The 24,266-nt window shown below is 40.7% G+C and overlaps 1 protein-coding gene across 1 annotated transcript; it reads right to left on the reverse strand.

Moving 5' to 3' along the window:
* Window positions 1-956: 956 nt before the first annotated feature.
* gabrr1 (gamma-aminobutyric acid type A receptor subunit rho1) lies at window positions 957-19,373 on the reverse strand. The gene is made up of 10 exons (XM_065268887.2): window positions 19,279-19,373; window positions 18,455-18,505; window positions 18,039-18,145; window positions 15,298-15,365; window positions 14,803-15,026; window positions 13,160-13,242; window positions 10,308-10,448; window positions 3,475-3,627; window positions 1,342-1,538; window positions 957-1,246 (listed from the first exon to the last, which is right to left on the reverse strand). Exons 1-10 carry the CDS (start codon window positions 19,371-19,373, stop codon window positions 962-964), a joined length of 1,404 nt encoding a protein of 467 aa, XP_065124959.1. The 3' UTR covers window positions 957-961.
* Window positions 19,374-24,266: the final 4,893 nt, after the last annotated feature.

Below are 24,266 nucleotides of genomic sequence, written 5' to 3' on the forward strand. Positions count from 1 at the left end.
CGATATATCCTGTCAATCAAAAGAGAACAGGAAATGCAATTTCTGGTTATTATATGAATGAATAACATTAAGAAAATTTTACCTTCAGAATTTAGTTGCAAGTTAACATAACCACCAAACTATCGGTATCGGGTGATATCATTCTGAATAATCAGCTATCGGTATCAATGGAAAATGTAATATCGGCGCATTTCTACTTTGGAGTGTTAAAAGCTCTTGCTTTGTTTGCACAGAAGATCTGTAAAGTCGCAAAGATTGAAGTCTCAAACCAAAAGAGGTATTCTTTGAGAAAGTGAAGTTCATCCACACCTTCCTAAAACGTCTTATTCAAACAAACCCCTACATATCTTGATACTGTGTGGGAAAATTTGCATAACACCACCCAAACGTGTACGCAAAGAAGGCATACGTTTTATTTTGCTGTAGTATTGTTGCCGGCGCCGTCATGTCGTGGAGATGCTGTCCTTTGGGAGATGATATCCAAATATGGTAAGGGGCGTAACATTTCCGTCACACGCTTGAGGTATTCGGCCAATCACAAAGGACTGGAAAGCTGGCCAATCAGCACACGGCGCTTCTTAGAATGCGTTTCAGAAAGGCGGGTGCAACAATAATTTATGGCATGTTGAAAATTATGTATTTTTTTTACCTTAAACTGCGTAAACACATTGCATTACACCAAATACACCAAATAATGTCCTTTCTACCAGCGTCATATGAACACTTTAATTTCTTCTATTGGATTGCTATGCAGTGTCTCAGTTCAGTCCCTCCACCAGACAATTTCCACATATATTTCCCAATGTTTCTTTGTTAACTATAAAATGACACGTTATCAGCCTATAAAACACAAATAATTGTTATTAATGAGCTAAAAAACTCCATCTCATATTAAAATGATAATAAAAATGAAGTATGTTGTATTATGTCTCTGTGTAATCTGTATTCACGAATGTCTGTGTCACTGAGAGTAGATAGACCAGTATATAATGTTAAAAAGTGTGTATGCTCCAGGGAAAATGACCCGTGAGTATTTGTCTATGGCGTGAGTGTCTATATATAAGCTGCTGCGTGAGGTTACAGGTCCTTGTTCATTATCCATGACGAAATGCATTAGGAACTGCTCATGTTTGTCTCCGTTCAGTTCGGACATGCCATAGTTCCCTGTAGTCATCACGTCCATGTCACTGTAACTACTGTCCATCATCATCTGACCTGGATGGATCATTCCACATGTACATGGCATCTACAGGATCATACAGTGACATCGCATTACATTTTCAATCAGTAAAACACTGCTTAAATAAACACGTTACGAGTGAATGTCTTTTATTTCAGTACCTTACTGCGTTGTGTCCTCTCTTTGCGCTCCTGCACAGTTGACAGGTAATTGACAGCGGCATACTCTATCACAGACAGAAACACAAAGACGAAGCTGACCCACAGGTAAATGTCCACAGCTTTGATGTAAGACACTCGGGGCATGGAGGCGTTTACTCCGGTGATGATGGTAGACATGGTGAGCACTGTGGTAATACCTGTACAGAGACTCAAGATGTTATGTTAAAGCTGAAGTAATAAAGCAGAATTAACAATCTTTTAGCACTGGAATTTACAGTACACTGAAAAAAACTGTTGTTTGCAGAATAAAAGTTTTTGTTTACATAATATATGTGTGTGTGTGTACTGTGTATAATAATTATGTTTATATAAATACACACACATAAATGTATAATTTTAAGAAAAAAATAATATAATAAATATTTATATATAATATAGGTTATATATAAATATAAACATGTATATACACATGCAAATGTTTCATAATTATATACATGCGTGTGTGTATGTGTATTAATACATACTTATTATACACAGTACACCCACATATATTATGTAAACAAAAACTTTATTCTGCAAATGATTAGTCGTGACTAATTGTGAGGCAGCACTATTGTTTTTTTACCATAAAAAACTGGCAGCTTTGGTTGGCAGAAAATTTCTTAAAAATAAATGAAACATGTAACAACTTTGCATTTAAAAAATTAAAAATAAACTTATTTTTCATTACAGCAAATATTTGCATATTTCACAATTCTTTACCGCATTTTTCAAGGCAAAGTATACGCATTTCCCATTTTTTCCTAATAACATACTGCTAACCACTATAACATGGACGATGGCCTTTCCGACAAATATGGTAAAGGGCGTAACATTTACATCACACGTTTGAGGTATTCGGCAATCACAAAGCACTGGATAGCTGGCCAATCAGAGTACACCGCGCTCTTTAGAATGATGAGGGTTTTAAAAATTGTTGCGTTTCACAAAGGCGATCCTACAATAATGTACGGTATGTTGAAAATAATGTTTTTTTTTTACCTTAAATTGCATAAACACATTGCATTACAACAAATACACAGTTGCTATCACTGTAAAAAAATCTTTGCTGTCTCGCATTTTTTCGTTGAATCAACAAGTCATGTCAACTTACAATTATTTATCTTGACGAGATGAGTTGCTACAACTTCAACTATATTTTATAAGTTATAACAACTCATCTGTAGTTATAATAACTAATCTCTAGTCAAGATAAATAATAATAAGTTGAAATTTGTAAATTTGAGTTGATTCAACAAGGAAATGTAAGGCAGCAAAATACTTTTTTACAGTGTAAATACAAGATGGTGCACATTGTGATTCAAACAAATACAAAACACCATGATTGTATTACATGTGACATGAAAATAATACTATAAACGTTACTTAAACAACACCAAGTGTAACATAAAACACTCTAATCTATGTAAATGCTAAAATATATAATATATAAAAAAATATAATCAAATGTGAAGTCACTCTGTAAACGTCATGTTATTGTTTTTTTACTCTAAATTGTACGATGACTTGTATTTTTAACTAACAAAAACATAATTTTACAGTAAAACAAAACGTATAATCCCAGTGAATATTATAGAGATTTTTACTATAGTATATATGGTAATTCACACCTTACACTTTTAAAACCTTAGATTTGACTTTATTTTTCCTTAATATTAAATATTATGTTGTGTGAAATCTTTTACAGTTTCTACCGTATATGTCAAGTTTTTAAGAGTTAATTATTACAGTGTATATATCATGCCGTACAGGTACATAGAAACTCTTGGAAAATGACATTATTGGCTTCCAGACCCATATCTTCAATCTTACAATATAAAATCTATATAATAAATCTATGATGACTACATTTTAAAATGATCTAAACAAGCAAACAGTTGCTAAATGTCTATTTGTGTGTTTTTGTGTTTTGTAAACTCAGTTTTTCTTCCTGAGTGTGTTTAACTGTGTCTTGTTAACCTTTGTACCATCATTCATTCATGAAAATCATTCATAAGACGTACAGTACATGTCTCAGATGTTAACATCATATCGAATGCAAACAGAAAAATATGCAATGTTTCCTAGTCTCACCTAGAGGAACTCTAGCAGGAACGGCTCTCCGGTCGATCCAGAAAGACACCCATGATAACATAACCATCAGAGTGGCTGGAAAATACGTCTGTAGCAGGAAGAAGAAGATATGACGCCGGAGAGTAAAGTTGATGTAGAGACGATTGTACCAACCTGCAGGAAACAGAGGTTGAACATTATTAACAAACACACACGTCATTAAACACAACACTGTAGTTAAACACAAAGTCGTTACTCTTTAATCTTGTTGCCAACAGAAATGTATGCGGATTTTAAAATGCTGATTTATCAAATTTAAGTAAGGTTTATTTACTGTATCATGTAACAAATCTGACCTGTAACAAATAATTAGCTCAAATATCTCTAGGTTTATTCAGTAGGCATTGTGAATCAATAAAGAACGATCACTTTTTCAAAATGTATCATTCTTGGTTAATGTAACTTTAATATACTTATGTTCATTTAAGTTCATTGAAGTATTACATTTATTACAGGCAGGTGGATCACCTTTGACACAGTTTATGAATTTATCTGCATGTAATAGCTGTCTGACTGTCATGATTTCGGTCTTATTGGCTGCTTTGTCTTTGTTTCTCTATGTGTTGTGTTTTTGTTTTGACAGCTCCACACGTGCGCGTCCTCCACCTGGTGATCTCATTACCTCTGACTTCTCTCACCGGCGTCCCGCACCTGATTCTTATTATTGTCCTATCCGGTTTGATTTAAATTCCCCTCGTTTCCTTTGTTCTTTGCAAGTTCGTCTTTGTATGTACCTGCCGCTAGCTTGTCTAGTTCCAGTCCTGTCGTGTCTCAGTTTCCTGTGATATTTTATTATTCTCCGTGCTCTCTGCTGCCTTTGCCCCGTCAGATTTCCCTGCCCTGCTGTCTGTCTCTCCCGATTGGTGTGACTTCTGTCAGGTCTTTACGAACTCTCAGTCAGTGGATTCTCCAAGCAACATTTCTCACCTTGCGCTGTCCAGCCGCAGTGCGCTCTAGCGCGTAATTCTGCTGAAGACGCTGACAGCCGCAGTGCGCTCTAGCGCGTAATTCTGCTCTTCGCTCTGACTGCCGCAGGGCGCTGTCCAGCGCGCTTACTGCTGAAGACACTGACCGTTTCTCTCTCTCTCTGTGCCCCGCCAGGTATCTCTCTGTTTGCCCGCCAGGATTGCATCTCTGTGTGTACTGTTCTGTGGAAGTCCTACAGCCCGGCTGTGTTTCCCACATTGTGACCATCCAGAGGAGATCGCTGTGGTCTGCATCGCTAGTGTTATCTCTTCATCTATCCATCACATACACGGACACTGAGAGTTATCTATTTATATATTACTGATTCACCAAGTGTTTTCCCTTTTATATTCCTACCTGATGACATTGAGTGTGCTCTTTTATACATTTTGAATTAAAAACCTCTGCGCTGGGATTCCTGTATTGTGTGTGATTCCTAACAGGACGAACTTGCCAGTATGAATCCCGCGGAGGTTGAGGACTTTTCTGCCCGTATGTCGGACCTTTCCTCAAGTTTGGACCTGCTCAGTCTGGATACCACCCAACCCAGTCAGTCGTCGCAGACAGAGCTGCAGTCCTCGCCGACGGAGCCTCATGCTACAGCCCCACCTCCATATGATGGTAATCCCTCCTCTTGCCGGGCATTTCTGTCACAATGTTCCTTGGTTTTTGCCCTCCAGCCTCGCCGCTATTCCTCTGAGCGCACCCGGGTGGCGTTTGTGATTGCCCTTCTGGTTGGCAAGGCGCGTGAGTGGGCTACGGCCGTGTGGGATGCTCGCGATCCTTGCTGTCGGTCGTTTGGTGATTTTCGCAAGGAGATGGAGAGGCTCTTTGACCGTTCAGTGCGCGGGGACGCCGCTGCGGCTCGGCTGGCTCTTCTGGTTCAGGGAGGCCTTACAGTCACCGATTACGCTATTAAGTTTAAGACCTTAGCGGCTGCCTGCCACTGGAATGAAGCGGCTCTTCGAGCGCAGTTTGCGAAGGGGTTGTCTGATGATCTCCATGATGAAGTCGCTGTTCACGATCTTCCCCCCACGCTGGATGCCATTATTGATCTGGCGCTCCAGATTGAAGCCCGGAGAATGCTCCGCAACCAGCGACGATCTCTTTGCCAGCGAACTCCTATAGACGAGGCCACCGCTTTCCCCTCTTCTTCTTCACTCCCTGTCAGGTCGGAGCCCATGCAGCTGGGGCGCATGCGCCTGTCACAGAGAGAGAGAGATAGACGCCTACAGAATTCTCTGTGTTTGTTTTGCGGGAGGCCCGGACATCTTGCGAAGACTTGCCCGTTAAAGAACCGTCGCCCTTCTATGAGCCCAGGAGTTCTGGTGGGCGCCACTACTTCTAAACTCTCCCCTGTCTCCAGTACCCAACTCCCTGTCATGTTGTCCTTCGCTGGGCGTGATCATCCGTCCACTGCCCTTCTCGACTCTGGAGCGGAGGGCAACTTTATAGATGAAGCTCTGGTTCGCGCCTGGGGTGTTCCGGTTGTCCCTCTCCAATCCCCTTTGGATGTCTGGTCCCTTAAGGGGCAGCAGATGGCATGCATTACACATTGCACCTCTCCTGTGAGTCTCTCTGTGTCTGGCAATCATCGTGAAGAGATTGTGTTGCATATTCTTCATGCTTCTCTGTCTCCCATTATTTTAGGGCATGGTTGGTTAGCGCAACACAATCCTCACGTTGATTGGCAGCATAGTGTTATTTTGTCTTGGTCCCAGTCTTGTCATGTGTCTTGTCTTGGTTCTGCTGTTTCTGGTTCTGTTCTTTCTCTTCCTCAGGTTCCGGCGGTCGATTTGACCGGAGTCCCGGCGGAGTATGCGGATATCGCTCAGGTGTTTAGTAAAGCCCAGGCCACCTCCCTGCCTCCTCACCGGCCATATGATTGCGCTATTGATCTCCTCCCCGGCACTTCTCCGCCTAAGGGTAGACTTTATTCCTTATCGGGTCCTGAGAGAGAGGCTATGGACCAGTATATTAATGATGCCCTGCGTGCCGGTCTCATCCGTCCCTCCACCTCGCCTGCAGGGGCGGGGTTTTTCTTTGTTGGCAAGAAAGACGGCTCCCTGCGCCCTTGTATCGATTATAGGGGTTTGAATGACATTACTGTTAAGAATAGGTACCCCCTTCCTTTAATGTCTACTGCGTTTGAGCTCCTGCAGGGGGCGCAGTTCTTTACCAAGCTAGATTTACGCAACGCCTATCATCTGGTCCGTATAAGAGAGGGAGATGAATGGAAGACAGCCTTTAACACCCCTACCGGACACTTTGAGTACTGCGTTCTGCCGTTCGGCCTTTGTAACGCCCCCTCTGTCTTCCAAACTCTGGTCAACGATGTGCTGAGAGACATGATTAACAAATTTGTCTTTGTGTACATAGATGATATTCTCATCTTTTCCCCCTCCATGCAGGAACACACTCAGCATGTCCGCCGAGTTTTACGCCGGTTGTTAGAAAATAAGCTGTATGTCAAGGCGGAGAAGTGCGAATTCCATCGTAAGTCGGTTTCGTTCCTGGGTTTTGTTGTTGCCCCCGGTGAGATCCGTCCTGACCCAGCCAAGATCAAAGCGGTGGCCGAGTGGCCAGTCCCCGACTCCCGTAAGGAATTATTAAGATTTCTGGGTTTCGCCAATTTTTACCGGCGATTTATCAGAAATTATGGTCAGATTGCTCAACCTCTTACTGCTCTCACTTCCACTAAGGAGAGGTTTGTTTGGAATTCCAGCGCTCAGGAGGCCTTTGATAATTTAAAGTCCCGGTTTATCTCTGCTCCTGTTCTCTCTATTCCAGATTCGGCTGCTCAATTTATTGTGGAGGTGGATGCATCGGATGTCGGGGTAGGCGCCGTTTTGTCTCAGCGGTCTGCTAAGGATGGCAAGGTGCATCCCTGTGCCTTTTTCTCCCATCGGTTAAACCCAGCAGAGCGAAATTATGACATAGGCAATCGGGAGTTGCTGGCGGTCAGACTGGCTTTGGGTGAGTGGCGTCACTGGTTAGAGGGGACCTCGGAGCCCTTCCTGGTCTGGACGGATCATAAGAATCTCGAATACATCCGTTCAGCCAGGAGGTTATCTTCTCGTCAGGCTCGTTGGGCGCTCTTCTTTGACAGATTTAACTTCACCCTCTCGTACCGGCCCGGTTCCAAGAATACTAAGCCCGATGCTCTCTCTCGTTTGTTCGAAAGCCCCGGTTCCGCTGGGGACGAAACCATCCTCCCGGAGGGGCGGGTGGTGGGTGCCCTGCGCTGGGGAATAGAACAACGGGTGAGACGGGCCGGCCGGGAGGGGGAAGTGCCAGAAGGGTGCCCAGCGGGTCGATTGTGGGTTCCGAATGCGCTTCGCTCCGAGGTCATCCGGTGGGGTCACGAGTCCAAGTTTGTTTGCCATCCGGGGGTTCGGAGAACGTTGGCTACCGTACGTCAGCGTTTTTGGTGGCCCTCTATGGGTCCCGATGTCAGACAGTTTGTGTTAGCCTGTCAGGTTTGTGCCCGTAATAAGGCCTCTCATCAAGCCCCTATTGGTCTGGTCAAACCATTACCCATTCCCTCTCGTCCTTGGTCACATATCGCTATCGATTTTGTAACCAATTTGCCTAGTTCTAAGGGAAACACTGTAGTTTTGACCATTGTCGACCGCTTCTCCAAGGCGGCTCACTTTGTCCCTTTGCCCAAATTGCCCACTGCCAAGGAAACTGCCCAGGTTATGATAGAGCACGTCTTTCGCTTACATGGTCTGCCCACAGACGTTGTTTCAGATAGGGGTCCTCAGTTTTTTTCTCGTTTCTGGCAGGAATTTTGTAGACAAATAGGCTCCACAGCTAGCTTGTCTTCAGGGTATCATCCTCAGACCAACGGGCAATGTGAACGGGCTAACCAAGATTTAGGTAGAGCTCTCCGCTGTCTGACATCGCAATATCCGAGCTCCTGGTGCCAACAGTTACCCTGGGTTGAATACGCCCATAATTCTCTTCCTGTTTCTTCCCTTAACATGTCCCCTTTTGAAGCGTCCATGGGGTTTCAGCCCCCTTTATTCCCATCACAGGAACCTGATGCGGTGGTTCCGTCTGCGCTAGCTTTTGTCCGTCGTTGCAAACGCACCTGGAGAAAGGCTAGATTTACATTACGCCAGGTTTCCAGACGAACCAAAGCCGCGGCCGACCGTCACCGTAGAACCGCGCCCCGTTTTATCTGTGGGCAGAAAGTATGGCTTTCGTCCAAGGATTTACCTCTCCGTGAGCCTTCTCGCAAGCTGGCTCCACGATTCCTTGGGCCATACAGCATTGTCAAGGTTATTAATCCCGTGACGGTCAGGCTCAGATTGCCCCCAGCACTCGGTCGGGTTCATCCAGTTTTTCATGTGTCTAAGCTGAAACCTGTGTATTTTTCCCACCTTAATCCTGTTCCCTCTGCCCCCACCCCTCCCACCCCTCAGCTTATAGATGGTGCCCCTGTGTATTCAGTCAAGTCTTTACTGGATGTGCGTCGCCGGGGTAGGGGATTTCAATACCTCGTTGACTGGGAGGGATATGGTCCGGAGGAGAGGTGTTGGGTACCGGCCCAGGACATCCTGGACCCTGGGCTGATAGAGGATCTCCGCCGGCGACGGGGTGAGTCTCCTCATGGACCGCCTGGTGGCGGTCGTGGGGGGGTAGTCCTGTCATGATTTCGGTCTTATTGGCTGCTTTGTCTTTGTTTCTCTATGTGTTGTGTTTTTGTTTTGACAGCTCCACACGTGCGCGTCCTCCACCTGGTGATCTCATTACCTCTGACTTCTCTCACCGGCGTCCCGCACCTGATTCTTATTATTGTCCTATCCGGTTTGATTTAAATTCCCCTCGTTTCCTTTGTTCTTTGCAAGTTCGTCTTTGTATGTACCTGCCGCTAGCTTGTCTAGTTCCAGTCCTGTCGTGTCTCAGTTTCCTGTGATATTTTATTATTCTCCGTGCTCTCTGCTGCCTTTGCCCCGTCAGATTTCCCTGCCCTGCTGTCTGTCTTTCCCGATTGGTGTGACTTCTGTCAGGTCTTTACGAACTCTCAGTCAGTGGATTCTCCAAGCAACATTTCACACCTTGCGCTGTCCAGCCGCAGTGCGCACTAGCGCGTAATTCTGCTGAAGACGCTGACAGCCGCAGTGCGCTCTAGCGCGTAATTCTGCTCTTCGCTCTGACTGCCGCAGGGCGCTGTCCAGCGCGCTTACTGCTGAAGACACTGACCGTTTCTCTCTCTCTCTGTGCCCCGCCAGGTATCTCTCTGTTTGCCCGCCAGGATTGCATCTCTGTGTGTACTGTTCTGTGGAAGTCCTACAGCCCGGCTGTGTTTCCCACATTGTGACCATCCAGAGGAGATCGCTGTGGTCTGCATCGCTAGTGTTATCTCTTCATCTATCCATCACATACACGGACACTGAGAGTTATCTATTTATATATTACTGATTCACCAAGTGTTTTCCCTTTTATATTCCTACCTGATGACATTGAGTGTGCTCTTTTATACATTTTGAATTAAAAACCTCTGCGCTGGGATTCCTGTATTGTGTGTGATTCCTAACACTGACCTGTGAAATGAAAATTAATCTTGACAAGAAATATGTTATTTAAAATAATAAGAGTGGATTTTACATGCCACAAAATTAATGTTCACAGATTCTGGAAATTAAAATGTCGAAGTCTCCAAAAGGCATTTTGCATCAAATTGTTTTTTTTGCTAATATCTTGGTTACTGTGAAACATTTTTTCATATTTGTCTCTATTATGACCTGAATCAATACATTAATGAGTTTCTTTATTTGGGTTTGTGGACTGATATACAGACAGTAGTTCAATCTCAACACCTGTGCTGCTGTAGAAAGCCAGTTTTGTAGTGGTGTGAAACTCTTGAATGAGAAACTGAGACAGAGAAATCTTCTCATCCGTCTGCAGAGATCTATTCCCTCGTTTCCAGTACAGCATGAGGTCATCGTCAGTATAAGCATCTGAAAGCCAAACAGAAAAAAACATGCCTTAGAAAAAGACGTTACTGGTGAGTTGATCTCTGCACTAAATGGCAGTGCCGTGGTTGGATAGTGCAGATTAAGGGGCGGTATTATTTCCTTCTGACATCACAAGGGGAGCCAAATTTCAGTGACCTTTTTTCACACGCTTGCAGAGAATGGTTTACCAAAACTAAGTTACTGGGTTGACCTTTATTACATTTTCTAGGTTGATGGAATCACTGGGGACCCAATTATAGCACAAAAGCACCCCCACTCTAGCCCAAACCATGAATAGACCTACTTTCACTAAAATGGTTGTTTTTACTAAACCATTTACAGTATAGTAATATGGTATCATTAGAGAGAAAACACTTTGACCGTAATTTTTCAGGTTTCAAAATTATTTTAAGTTAAAAATTAAAAAAGTTAGAGAGGCTGGACTATACTTTGGAATAAAACTTTTTTTGCATAACATTTTTGTACCTAGAAATGCAATGATCCCAAAGTCACAAGTCAAGTTATGTTTCACGTTTGAGGTCAATAGGCAAAAAATTAAGGTTCTTGAAAGGGTTTTTGTAAGACTAGTGCCTTTTATAAGTGCCAGTCAGCCCCAAAATAAAAGTCTTTTGTTTACATGCATACACGTTCGTTCTTATTATTATTTATCCTTATGTTAGCATATAAAATGCAGTTTCCACACCAGGAAATAAAACGTCACTTAAAGATCGTTGGATTCGTTATCTAATTGGTTACACGTTCTGTCTATCAATATTTTCCATGAAGGCATGGGAGGAACGAGTGAGTCCGATGACGTCACGATATTTGACCGCGCTGTTTGGATATTATGCATTATACTCCCGCCTACTTTTAGAAACAAAGTTTGACTGTGGGTTTATGTGTTTAGCGGAACCTAAAGTGTAATCTCATATACAATGTTACAAAATAAATAGTCCTCAGATTGTATATTATATTCTTTTACAAGATGTTCATTCGAAATCTGATGTAAACAACAGACTTTATATCTATATTTCATGGATTATACACATTTGTGGACAAAAGTGGTCATTAATGTATTCTATTAGACGGTTTTCATGGGTTATTCACACGTCTGAAACAGACTGGATTCGACTCGCGATCGTTATATCAACACAAAGGTAAGAAGACATGTTTATATTTTGCATGTTGTCATCTGGACTTCTGTCACAAAATACTACATCTAGAGCATCTGTATCTCAAAACAGAGACAATACACTGACGCTAAACCAGTAGACCTTTTAAACGATGTATAGTAATGTTAATATTATTAATGTTTGTAGACAGTAGGCTATATAGATATTGTTAGCAGTGTTAAAAAATCTGATGCCATTCCGCCAACAAACTAGTGCGTGTCGAGGGGTTAAACATGGAAAAAGTCAGATTTTCATGATATGTCCCCTTTAAGATCTGTCAATTTCAGTTGAGACAGATCAAACATATGTTTTAGTCTAAGACTAGCATTAAAGGTGCTCTAAGCGAATTCACAGGTTTTAGGCCATAAAACATTTTTTGTTTGATACAGTAAACATCTCCTCACTATCTGCTAGCTGCCTGCCCCTTATCACACTGTTTAAAACCGTGGTCTCTGTAGACAGCCCAGGCTCCACAAACTGCAACAAAAACAAAGTGGTCAAACCTAGCACCACGAAACATAACAAACGTGTTTCAGCCAATAAATGACAAGAAGGATTTGGGAGTGGGGGTTGGGCGCATTCATGACTCGCTCAGAAAGTACGGAAGGGAGGGGGAGGAATTAACTACGCTCCGTTTTGTTTGACTACACCACGAACATCAACAAGAAGTGATGTCACACAGATTCGCTTAGAGCGCCTTTGGCCCTGTCCCAAATGGCGCACTTCATGTGGACTTTCGGTCTTGTGGCCTTAAATTGCGCGTTCTCGCTTAGTCTACGAGTCCGTAGGGTGTCCCATCTGTCATTTTTACGCTTTGAAGTGTGCTCATCAGCGCCTCCTTTGCCCCCTTGATGCGGTCTTCAGCGAAGCCCGCACTGCAGCAGGCTTCGCGCACTTTGCCAACCCAGAAGTCCTTGCGAAAGGGCAATCAGACCAATCAGGCGACGGAAGGGAGGAGTTCACACTGACGGGCAACCTCTCTTCCTATTTCCGGGGTGATGCTCGAGTCTGTCCCAAAATACGACTCCGGTGCACCCACGTGGACTCACATCAAGGGTCCCTAAAGTCTGGACTACGTGATGTCATCAAAGTGTGGACTCTGAGGAGGACCACAAGTCCGGAGTGTGCCATTTGGGACAGGGCCTTTAAGCCTTGTCTGTGAAATCGGGGGATATTGTTATTACAATCCCTTCTACAACTTGTTCACTTATCCTATGTTTAGTACTAAAATAACATTTAAACAAAATAAATACTTCTTATTCAGATTGAATTAATGTTAGATCATTCGGTCAGGTAGATGCATTCAGGTCAAGAATCTGCCCAACCTTTAGCTGTGGTCTGTAGCATTGTTGTAGTCGAGTCTGAGTTAAGACCAGAGATCATGTGTTGAGTCTGAGTCATGACCAAGTCCAGATAAAGCTAGATGAGGAATCGGTCTTGACTCGGACTCAAGTTGGACTCGACTACAACGCTGGTCTGGAGCCTGCTGTATATTACTATATATTAATTACATTGATCGTGTTGTGTTGTGTTTCAACTCACAGCTCTCAATCTCCAGTGAACACGTTTGGGTATCCAGGGGAAAGTGACTGAGATCCATATTGCACATTGCTGTGACTGTGACCCTGTAGAAAATGCAGAGAGACATGAAAACTGCCACACAACTATGTATGACTGATACAAAACTAGAGACATTTCATTTTTTTAATATTGCACTAACATACATTGTATTTTGTCAACATAATTTGACATCATGCATTTTGTAATGCGGATGCCCTCCTCCCCAATGCAATTTTCCTCAATAACTGTTGATAACTAGCAGTAAAAGATAATTTTTTTGGGACCGAATCGTGAACTAAAGGCTACTGGCTGCTTAAGAAAATTAATAAATCCTTCATTATAAACCATCTTCGTCATCCAATATTTTTTTAGCAAGAAACCATTTCTAGGTTTCAAAGACTACTGGTCTTTAATGTATAAAGAGAGAAATTACAGTATGATCAACAATCTGACCTCATAAAGAAAGGACAGACAGTAGATCAGATGGTTTAAGAGGGCACAGATAGGTACTGCTTTTGGCACAATAGAAGAACTTCTAGATTGCAGTTTGTTGAGATGTACATAGAAGGATAAAGTCATTTCATCTGACAGACTGGGTGAGATTATCGCTCGCCAATGAGCCAGCTTTGTGTCTGGACAGACCAATGGGTCACATTAATCCCACAGATTCTTATTAATCCACACATTCCAGTGAATTCTTTAGATTAGTATCTAAAGCTACGTAGATCCAGGGTTACACATCATGAAGATGGCCACTCATCATCTTCTGCTGTAAGGGATTAAACAGGGCTGTTGTAAAGACACCTGACCTTAATAGTGCTGTATTTCATATTTTAACTCACAAGTAGCTCTGCATTTCTACTCTTTCTGTACTGTATATCAGCTATATCTAATTTTTATATTGTCTAAGGACTTTTTGGATAAACATCTGAAATAAATTTTTAAAAACAAAATATCTTGCTCAGGAACCAAGTGTTGGTTTATATAAAAAAGCTTTAGAGAAAGGCTCATTAAATTTAGGTTCAGTTGTACATCTAGCACAGGCACAGCATCTGTTTCTTATTTTATTTTGATTAGGATTTAATTGCATGCCTCTAGTTTTAAAATGATGCAAAAATAACATGTCCATATTGCTGGGGATAATACAAACTTCACTTTAATTGTTTGAATTTCTCAGGTATATCCATAAGGGTATTATAGATGGACAAGCGGACTTAACCACATTGCATGGTCCCTGGGGTTCCTCAAGGATCTGTGCTTGGACCTCTCCTATTATTCCTACATATACGTTTTTTAAAAAGAAAAAGTGTTTTTTTATACACCCTGTTCTGACGACACAAGAGTTGCAACTATGGCAGCTGAGAAGGCCATTCTTTGGGTTGTTTTTAAAGAATTTTTGGAGCCTGATTAAATCTTTATAAATATGTGTTTAATTCTTTAAAATACGCTTAATGTTACAGTCACCAAAACAGCCAGAAACCTTAGTAGTTGGTGACAACAAACTGTTACCAACAATTTACATTGCAAAGACAGTCATGCAGATTAAGATTAAGCAACTTCAGGAAGATCAGGCCCTACCTAACTGAGCTTGTCCAAGAACTTGTAATTTCTAGATGACTATTTACCTCAAACTGTAGAGAACTTTGCCATCGGGATAAACTCTGAGCATGACGTTCTCTGTGGTGGTGTCATGGATGAAGGATCGTTTGGAGTGGACAAAGAACACATCAGGCACCCAGATCTTCTTCAGGAGCCGCCCATCAAAGGTCATGCTTTTATTGGTGTTACTGGAAAAGGACAGACGCTCGTCCTTCCAGTAGTGTCTCAGGTAGAGAGTCATGGTGAAGTCCTGCAGTGCACAGAATCATTCACTACTCGTGAATATTTTCACTAATAAACACTTCATCAGATGAATAGGGTTTAAATAGTTGGGCATACATCATATTTAGGTTTTGGCTAGAAGGGATACAGCTACGGCTTAAATCTCACAAATGTTGGGTTTAGGGTTAGGTTTGGGGGAGGATTAGGATGAAAACAGCGCTCATCTGGCAAGATTTCACAAGATTTTGGCCGTTGCAGTATCCCTTCTAGCCAAAACCTCACAAGTATGCAGACAATACCATATCAACTTCAGAGATGGTGTCCAAACTCTCCAGCTGAACGTCCACTCCCACGGGTACTGCAGGCCCTAACATTGAGCACATCATGAATACATTTTACTTTATTTTCATCTTTTTAAAACAGAAATATTTACAAGCAAAGACAACTGTATATTTAATTCAGCCATGAAACCTAAATAATTTGCACAAAACATTAATCCACCTAATCCTTAAATACATCATTACATAACATGAGCAGAAATGAGATGAGGTATACAGTAGCACGATTAAATGTATAGATGCGTAATCTCTTCACCATAATCCTTTGATTCTCTACTGCATTCGCTGTAGATTTAGGGGACGTGCACACCAAAGCTTTTAGGGAGCGTGCACACCAAAGCTTTTACGCCGGTGGTCGGTGTATGTTTTTAATTGTTTCCAATGGAAGTGGGAAACAAAGCAGAAGTATCACAGTAACCAAAGTGCTCAGCTGAAAAAAGCTGGCAGTCGTGTTTAAAAGCTTTGGTGTGCACACCCTCTAAACCCTGGACAGTGACAGTACCCATATTAATTGAAAGTTAATAAAAACTTAAAATCACACAATAAACTGCCTTATGCTGCGTTTACACCAACCGCGGTAGAGGCGTGAAGCGCGAGTGATTTCAATGTTAAGTCAATGTTAAGACGCGTTGACGCGCGTCTGGAGGTCCCGCGGCGCGGATGAGCCATTTGGCGCGGTGCGGAAGACGCGTTTCCGCCTCATTCGCACGTCTAGTTCACGCGAAAGGCGCGAATTGAGCGTTGTGCGTGGTACGCGCGAATGGTGCTTTTTGTGCATTTTTCGGTTCACGTGAATTTGCGGCTGGCGCCCGAGTTGAAAAATTTGAACTTTGGCGGATTTTTGTGCCGCGTTAACCAATCAGGAGCCTGCTTGCTGCTGTGGCGGCAGCCCTGCCCGGAGTCACTCATTCAACCAACGCTTGATATTGTCCGTAAGCAGTCACCCGGAGCTATACAACACTTATTTCTATAGAGACAGGAATAAAAAGGACCTCGCTTGGAAGAGTGTCAGTAAGGACATGGGCAACCTGATAAGTTATAAATACACATTTCACTTTTGAGTCACGTGACGTTTATCGACCCGCGCTGTTTATTTTTCCCCCTATAGTAAGGTTACCAAATACAAACTGGTAACTTTCTCGATAAATGCACAATCAACATCATTCATCTTGCAAACAGACAACCGCATAGCACTTGCCCCTCCCACAAGAAGCGGAGTTTGCCTCTGACGCGTGTCAAATGCTTGCTTTTTCCGCGCGTCTACTTCGCCCTACACGCGCAAATGCATTTAAACTGTTCAAGCAGCAAACTAGGTGCGGTAGACGCTCTCCACTGTGATTTGACAGCCGTGTGAGAACTGCCATTGACAAGTTTTTCCCCCAAGGTTGAATATTTTTCAAATCTCAACGTGGAGCGTGGAAAAACCCCCAAGCAACCGGCTTTCAGCATGGAAAAAAAACGCCAGCTGGTGGCATTTGGAAAAACACTGTGCTCCCATCGAAAACTATTGAAAACATACCCTGGCCGCTGGTGTAAAAGCTTTGGTGTGCACGCCCCCTTAACATTATTGTACTGTTAACGGCACAGACCAAACAAATATTGCAATGTCATGAGATCGTTTTGGTTTCTACATGTCTCTTGAAAGTTTAAGTTTTCATGATATCCACAAACAATAATTCACTGCACAAGAAATAGTGGCAGTGCAAAACAATTAGTTTTTCATTACAATTGAACCTGCCAATTATCTTTTTATGGTCTGATTCACGGTTTTTCATTTCTTTTAGTGTGTAAGTGTGTATTAGTACATGTTAACGATATGCAAAAGTTACAAATTCCAAGGTAAATGATGACATGAGTTATCATCTCCAACGTAAATCTCTTTTCTTGGACTACAACAAACACACAGATTTTAGGCAACAGCTTACTTCCTGCGATTGGTGATGTAGAGAAGACCGACATTATCATAATTCCTCCCGCTTCAGACTCACAACCTGTAAGTTAACTCCTGTCAGCATTGCATTGTGAGCGAATCTTTCAAACATGGTAAGGAGCGTCATGTCCATCTGACGTCAGAGGTTTTCAGGCCAATCACAAGCTACAGATTAGCTGGCCAATCAGGGACACAGCGCTTCAAATCAATGAGTTTTGTACAAAATCAATGCATATGAGGAAGACAAAATATCTGGAGCTACAAATATATACAGTATGTGGAAAATAATGTGTTTTATTAACCATAAACCACGCGGACACATTGTATTATACCAAATAAACAAATTAACGTTGTTTTTAGCAATGAAGGTGCAATTTAAACAGTTTTGTTCACAAGTGACTCTGTGGATGAATGTGTGTGGATCATCCAAATAAGGGCAGATAACTACTGTAAATACTCTTGGCAGTGAATCACAGTAAGTCTGTGTCATAATCTCTCATCTGGTCTTATGTAAAACAGATGTGACGTTATCACAAATTGCAAGGTCTTTTAATGTCCATCATGAATAATAATCACAGCTTTGTTTTTAAACCATGCACAAAACATTGAGTCACACTAAGAGCAGGTTAATAGAAATATTTCATTAAATTGTAATTATTAAATTAAAATTCACTACTTATTTTATTCAAATGCAATGCAATGCTACATTTTTTGTGTTTTCACAAACATTTATTAAAAAATCGTAACAATTCATTCTGTGGTCTTGTCTCACCTCCAAAGCCAGGTCTCATGGTGAAGTCGTGATGGTCTAATTTCAGCAGCTGTTCTGATTTTGTGATTGGGGCTTTTGTGACATCTGGATCTCTCATGGGTAGTGTGCTATTATAGAAATGGTACAGATGTAAAACTTCATTATGATACACATGTAGTTTCAACACTAACAGACGAGTCATACACCATACTAAAGTGAATGCTGCATTACTGATTTATTAATACATTTATTGTTAAATATTCATTAAACACTGACTGATGAAAAGCAGTGTGAGAATAATAATCTATGGTGCTTGTTCTCAAACAAGTTTATAATATATATATATATATATATATATATATATATATATATATATATATATATATATATATATATATATATATATATATACTAAGAATCAGTAAATAATGACATACCTGCCAGGTTTATTTCCTTCTCTCTGTGTTCTGCTTATTTCTCGTCTTGACCTGACAGATGAAGATAATGAAATAATTATTTGGTTAGTTAATCAAGATTAAAGATGTGTAAAAAGTGTATTTGTAGCAATAGTCAATAATACATTGTATGGGTCAAAATTATCAATTTTTATGCTAAAAAATATTAGAATTAAGTGCATGAAGATATTTTTCTTATCATAAAAAAAATGCATCAATAGTTCTATGTGTTGCTAAGGACTTCATTTGGACAACTTTAAAGGCGATTTTCACAATATTTAGATTTTTTTGCACCCTCAGATTCCAGATTTTCCAATAGTTGTATCTTAACCAAATATTGTCCTATCCTAACAAACCATATATCAAGTATTTTCAGAGAAAAATATGCATGTTTTTTTTATTATTATTTTTAACGTATGTTGACCTTTTGTGACAACATGCCCCATTTATAAAAAATACTGTTAACTTTTTATAAACTTTTAGTTATAACCTACATTTATTATTGACCACTGCCTAAAAATATGTTTCTATTGTGAAATTGTGAGGCACGTGTGAAAAAGCCTGGATCTCCCCTATTTATTTTGTTATTTACCATTATAGTTACTACAACTGTGACAGAAATCGATCAGCTAATCAACAAATATATATTTTTTTTTAAACACATAAAAAAACACAATCTGCCTTACTTTCTTATAAGATGGTTTAAATGAATGTTTAGCTCTCATGGGCAATCGACCCACAGCCAAGGCAGCCACATGTGTGTACTGCTTTCTTTTTTGGACTGGTTTGTCATGAATTGCACTCACCTGCTCTGGCTGCAGGTCTGAATCGCCTGTCCACGCAGCTGCAGAATTCCAGAGAGAAAACACGCACAAAGCAGAAAGCAGACGTCTGCATGCATGATGCCCACATTAACCACCGTTGCTTCAATCCAGCTAAAAGTGATTAAGATAGACGCTGTCTAACTTTATAAAACACTCCACTCTTACAGTATAATGTAGTCTGTGACGAAGTGCTATATCTAATGCACACAATCTCCATGTAGCCAGCTGCAGTTAATCTGTATCAATGTGAAGGTCAGATGCTGTTTACTGCTTCATCTCTCTGGTTCAGGAGGGGCTTTCACAGGTTACAGGGTAAACATGAACATTTGCTGGCTATATGTTATGTAATGTTTTTGTGCGCATTACGTGCTATCTGAATTAAACTTACATAATCCAGTGGTATAGTCAGTGACCGTTCCTTTGCTCTAGATTCCTTATATAAAAAAAATTTATTAAATGAAAGGATTGCAATGTGTGTTAAGAGTATACTAGAATTTGTTAATTTTCTGTCTCCTAAATCCATTTTTTACTCAGATTAACTGATTTCTCTATAGATGCGTCTGTGTTTAGTTTTCCACACAAGCACAGATTATATTTAGTTTTCTATACATTGCAAACACAACAAACTTGCCTAAAACACCAATTATGAAAATGATAAAATGTTTTTGTGTCTGCTCACTAGTTGAATTATGTCATCGGTGCTTATGAAATACTCAATTATAATTTCAGATTATTCAGTATTTTACCTCACATTTACAGATGATGTCTGAACTAATTCTCAATTTAACTGATTAATGATTAATACATTCATTATACTAATAAACAAAATCAGCTGAAATCATTTCTACCTGCATACTTCAACATGCTTCACATTGAAACTTAAATGCTGACAATGTGAAATACTTTCATAGAAAAATGTGATTTATCTGTCGATGTGCAAGAATGACACAAAGACAAAGTGAAAGTTTTGCATTCAGAATTATCTTTTATTTTATGACCTTTCACATCAAGATATTCCTTTATTTCAGTTTCTGAAAGGTTGTAAACAGGACACAGAATTGTATTTTAAGTTTAAAAAATACAATGTTTTGATGAGCTGATGAAAAAGAAGTCACCGGCCGCCACTATTTATGTATATTAACTTGGATTTGATTATACTAAATACATTAACTTTCTTTCAAAGATATGATGGAAAAACAATTTCCTCAAAATGCACTTATTTACCCATAAATCTTTATACATGCCAGTCAATGCTGTATGATGAAGCAAGTTAAAGTTCTTTAAAAAAATTTAAGTTCTGTCCTCATTTACTCTCTCTTATGTTGTTTGAAACTGTTTAGATTACAATATTATTTTCACCCCAACACTTTGCATTTCCACATTTGTATTTAATAAATTACTTTCGTTGTTTACGCCGTGTTCAATCTTTTGCCACTTTCATACAAAAACTGGGGAATCTATTATTTTAAATGTTGCATCCCCCTAGATTATGCCTGGGGTCGTAAAATTTAATGGGGGCTCGTCCGGGATAGTACTATTACTATTTCTTTCTTCTGTTGAACACAAAAGAGGATATTTTGATAAATGATGGCTAGCACACAGTTGACGGTTCCCATTGACTTCCACAGTAGGAAAAACAAATACTATGAAAGTCAAAGGGTAACGTCAAATGTGTATTAAAAATCATTTATCAAAATATATTCTTTTGTGTTCAACAGAATAAAACCTCATAAAGGTTTTTTTTTTTTTTAAACAATTTGAGGGTGTGTAAATGATAACAGAATTTTCATTTTTGGGTGAATTATCCCTTTAAATCGAAATTGGGTGGCCATTCATGCCAGTTCCGCCGGACACGTCCCGAACATGTTTTCGGGTTCGTTCTCCGGAAGTCGCGTTGGTCGACTGCAAACGTCATCAAGGTTTAATATTTCAGGTTTAATTTCAGAAAAGCAACCGTTACATTTCAAGGTAAGAATGAAACTACAATGATTGTATGTCTTAAAAGAAATAAATCTTAATTTTCTAATGTATTTTAACTGAAATGGGATGACGTATGCGGTAGAGCAACGCGACTTCCGGAGAACGAACCCAAAAACATGTTCTGGACGTGTCCGGCAAAAATGGCACGAATGGCCATGCTAAATACAAAGGAAGCCAATTTTAAAATTGTGAATTTTATTCAGCACTGGTAAGGACAGTTTTAAAAGGTACATATGTCATTGCTATAAAAAACATGTATTAAGTATAATACGATGTGTTTGTGTGGTTTATGGTTAAAAAACACATTATTTTCCACATACCATAATTTTGTTAGCTCCAGATTTCACTCTCTTCCTGAAACACATGGATTTAAAATGCTCTGTGTCACTGATTTGCCAGCTAATCTGTGTACTGTGATTGGTCTGAATACCTCTGACGTCAGCAGGAAATGTGACGCTCCTTACCATGTTTGAAAGATTTGTGCACAATGCAGTGCTAAGGAGTTAACTTACAGGCTGTGAGTCTGAAGCAAGAGGAATTATGAGCATGTCGGTCTTTACTACATCACCAATCCCGGAAGTAAACGATTGCCTACAATCTGTGTGTTTGTTGTAGTCCAAGAAAAGAGATTTAAGTTTGAGACGATAACTAGCATCATCATTTTCTTCGGGGTTTGTACCTTTTGCATATCATTAACATGTACTAATACACACTTACGCATCAAAGGAAATGTAAATACTCGAATCGGACCATAGGTGCCCTTTAAATGTGACTGTTTTATACAATCATAAAAAAAACGTGTTTTTATTCATTCTGCGGACAGAATCTTAAAACTGTGTTCTGGTAAGTTCATTTTATTTTGTATTTAATTTTGCTTTGCTATGAGTGAGAAAAGGGAAGATAGCACAAGTGTATCAGTGCTGATTTGAAGTGACATCAACACCCAGAAACTTCATTTTTTCACTTCATTCGCACTGATGTAGATTGTAGATATGTAGGTGAAAGTGTCTTATCTTTGATGTGTCCTTTATAAATCTCTAGTTTGACTGTTATACAGTCAGAGATTATTGTCCTGGTTTCATCCTCTCATCTGTGATCTGGCCAGTCACATTATATCATCCACAAAACTAAATGAAGGAGTCCTGTAGGTGTTTCTGTAGGTGTATACAGAAACAGAAGTGGGATGTACAAAAGCTTTTAGAGTTCAGATGCAGGTTGGATGATATGTTGGTTCCCAATCTTCCAATTTGGCTGATATGTTACTGGATCTGTTTACTTGTTGGTCCTTAAATAACCTTCCTGTAAACCAATCAGAGTTAGAGGATATGGGGAAGGGTTTAGTTTATCCTTAGGGCTGGGATTGGCTCTAATACTTTTGGCAAACCATATGGTCACCTAATGTTAAGCTTTAAAAGCAATAAAATGAATTAAATGCAGTTGTACACACAGCATTCTCATAAATCTTTGTTATCCATATCTACAGCGGAAAAATAAGTATTTGACACATCAGCATTTTTATCAGTAAGGGTATTTCTAGGTGGGCTATTGACACAAAATGTCCACCAGATGTAGCCATCAAGCCAAATATTTAATTCATACAAAGAAATCACAACATTTAGGTTTACAAGTTGAGTCATAATAAATAAAGTGAAATGACACAGTGAATAAGTATTAAACACACTTTATTTATTACTTTGTAGAAAAGCCTTTATTCGTGATTACAGCTTCTAGACATCTCTTGGATGTGGAGACCAGTGGTCTACATTGCTCAGGAGTGATTCTGGCCCATTCTTCCACACAAATGGTCTTTAAATCTTGAAGGTTCCTTGGGCCTCTTTTATGAACTTTGATCTTCAGTTCTCTCCATAGATTTTCTATAGGTCAGGTGATTGGCTGACCACATTGTTTCCTTGGCCTTGTGTTTGGGATCATTGTCTTGCTGAAATGTCCACCCTCTTTTCATTTTCAGATTTCTGGTAGATGGCAGCAGATTTTTATCCAGAATATCCCAATACATTTCTCCATTCATCCTGCCTTCGATAATATGAAGTCTGCCAATACCCCTTGCTAAAAAGCAGCCCCAAACCATGATGCTTCCACCCCCAAACTTAACTGTTGGTATGGTGTTCTTGGGTTGGTGGGCAGTGCCATTTCTTCTCCAAACATGGTGTGTAGGTTGACTGCCAAAAAGTTCAATTTTGCTTTCATCTAACCATACTACAGTCTTCCAATAATCCACAGGCTTCTCCAAATGCTTTTCGCAAACTTTAACCGAGCCTCAACATGCTTTTTGTTCAGCAATGGGGTCTTGCGTGGTGAGCGTGCATGGATGCCATGGGGTTCAGTGCATTGCTTATAGTTTTCTAGTACCTGCTGATGCAAAGTCTTCCTGAAGTTCTGCCTGAGTGGTTCTTGGCTCTTGGAGGACTCTCCTGATTATTCTTTGGAATCCTCTTACAGGAATCTTACGTGGAGCACCAGATCATGGCCGGTTTATGGTGAAGTGATGCTCTTTCCATTTCCAGATAATGGCCCCCACAGTAGAGCCCTGCACAGGCCAAAAACTCCAGCCCAAACCCGGCCCTGGCCCGTAGTGTTCAAGCCCTACCCGACCCCAGCCCGACAATGCCTGCAATTTTTTCAGCCCGAACCCGACCCGACCCAAGACCAATATCAATCACTTTTAAGCTCTCTCTGATGCGCGCGCTCTTTGATGCGTACTCTCTCTCTCGGATGCGCGCTCTCAGATGTGCGCTGTTTCTGCTACACATGCAAACACACACACACAATGAGGAGAGACGCTAAAATAAGCCCGAGCCCGACCCGAGCCCGGTCTGTTAAAAAAAAACGGCCCGAGCCCGGCCCAAATGGGCTTAGACGGGCTTACAGGGCTCTACCCCACAGTGCTCACAGGAATATTCAGCATTCTGGAAATGCGCCTATAACCCTTCCCATCAAAATGCTTTTCAACAATAAGGTTACAAAGATCT

Source organism: Paramisgurnus dabryanus, chromosome 12 (genome assembly GCF_030506205.2).
Source record: "Paramisgurnus dabryanus chromosome 12, PD_genome_1.1, whole genome shotgun sequence".
Lineage (NCBI taxonomy): Eukaryota > Metazoa > Chordata > Actinopteri > Cypriniformes > Cobitidae > Paramisgurnus > Paramisgurnus dabryanus.

Bases quoted from the DNA above. Each gene is read 5' to 3' on its own strand.
- gabrr1 (XM_065268887.2), bottom strand. From the start codon at position 19,373: ATGCATGCAGACGTCTGCTTTCTGCTTTGTGCGTGTTTTCTCTCTGGA. The intron at 18,506-19,278 runs GTGAGTGCAATT...TTCATCTGTCAG, and splicing joins CAGACCTGCAGCCAGAGCAG to GTCAAGACGAGAAATAAGCA. The intron at 10,449-13,159 runs GTGAGTTGAAAC...TTTGGCTTTCAG, and splicing joins TTCACTGGAGATTGAGAGCT to ATGCTTATACTGACGATGAC.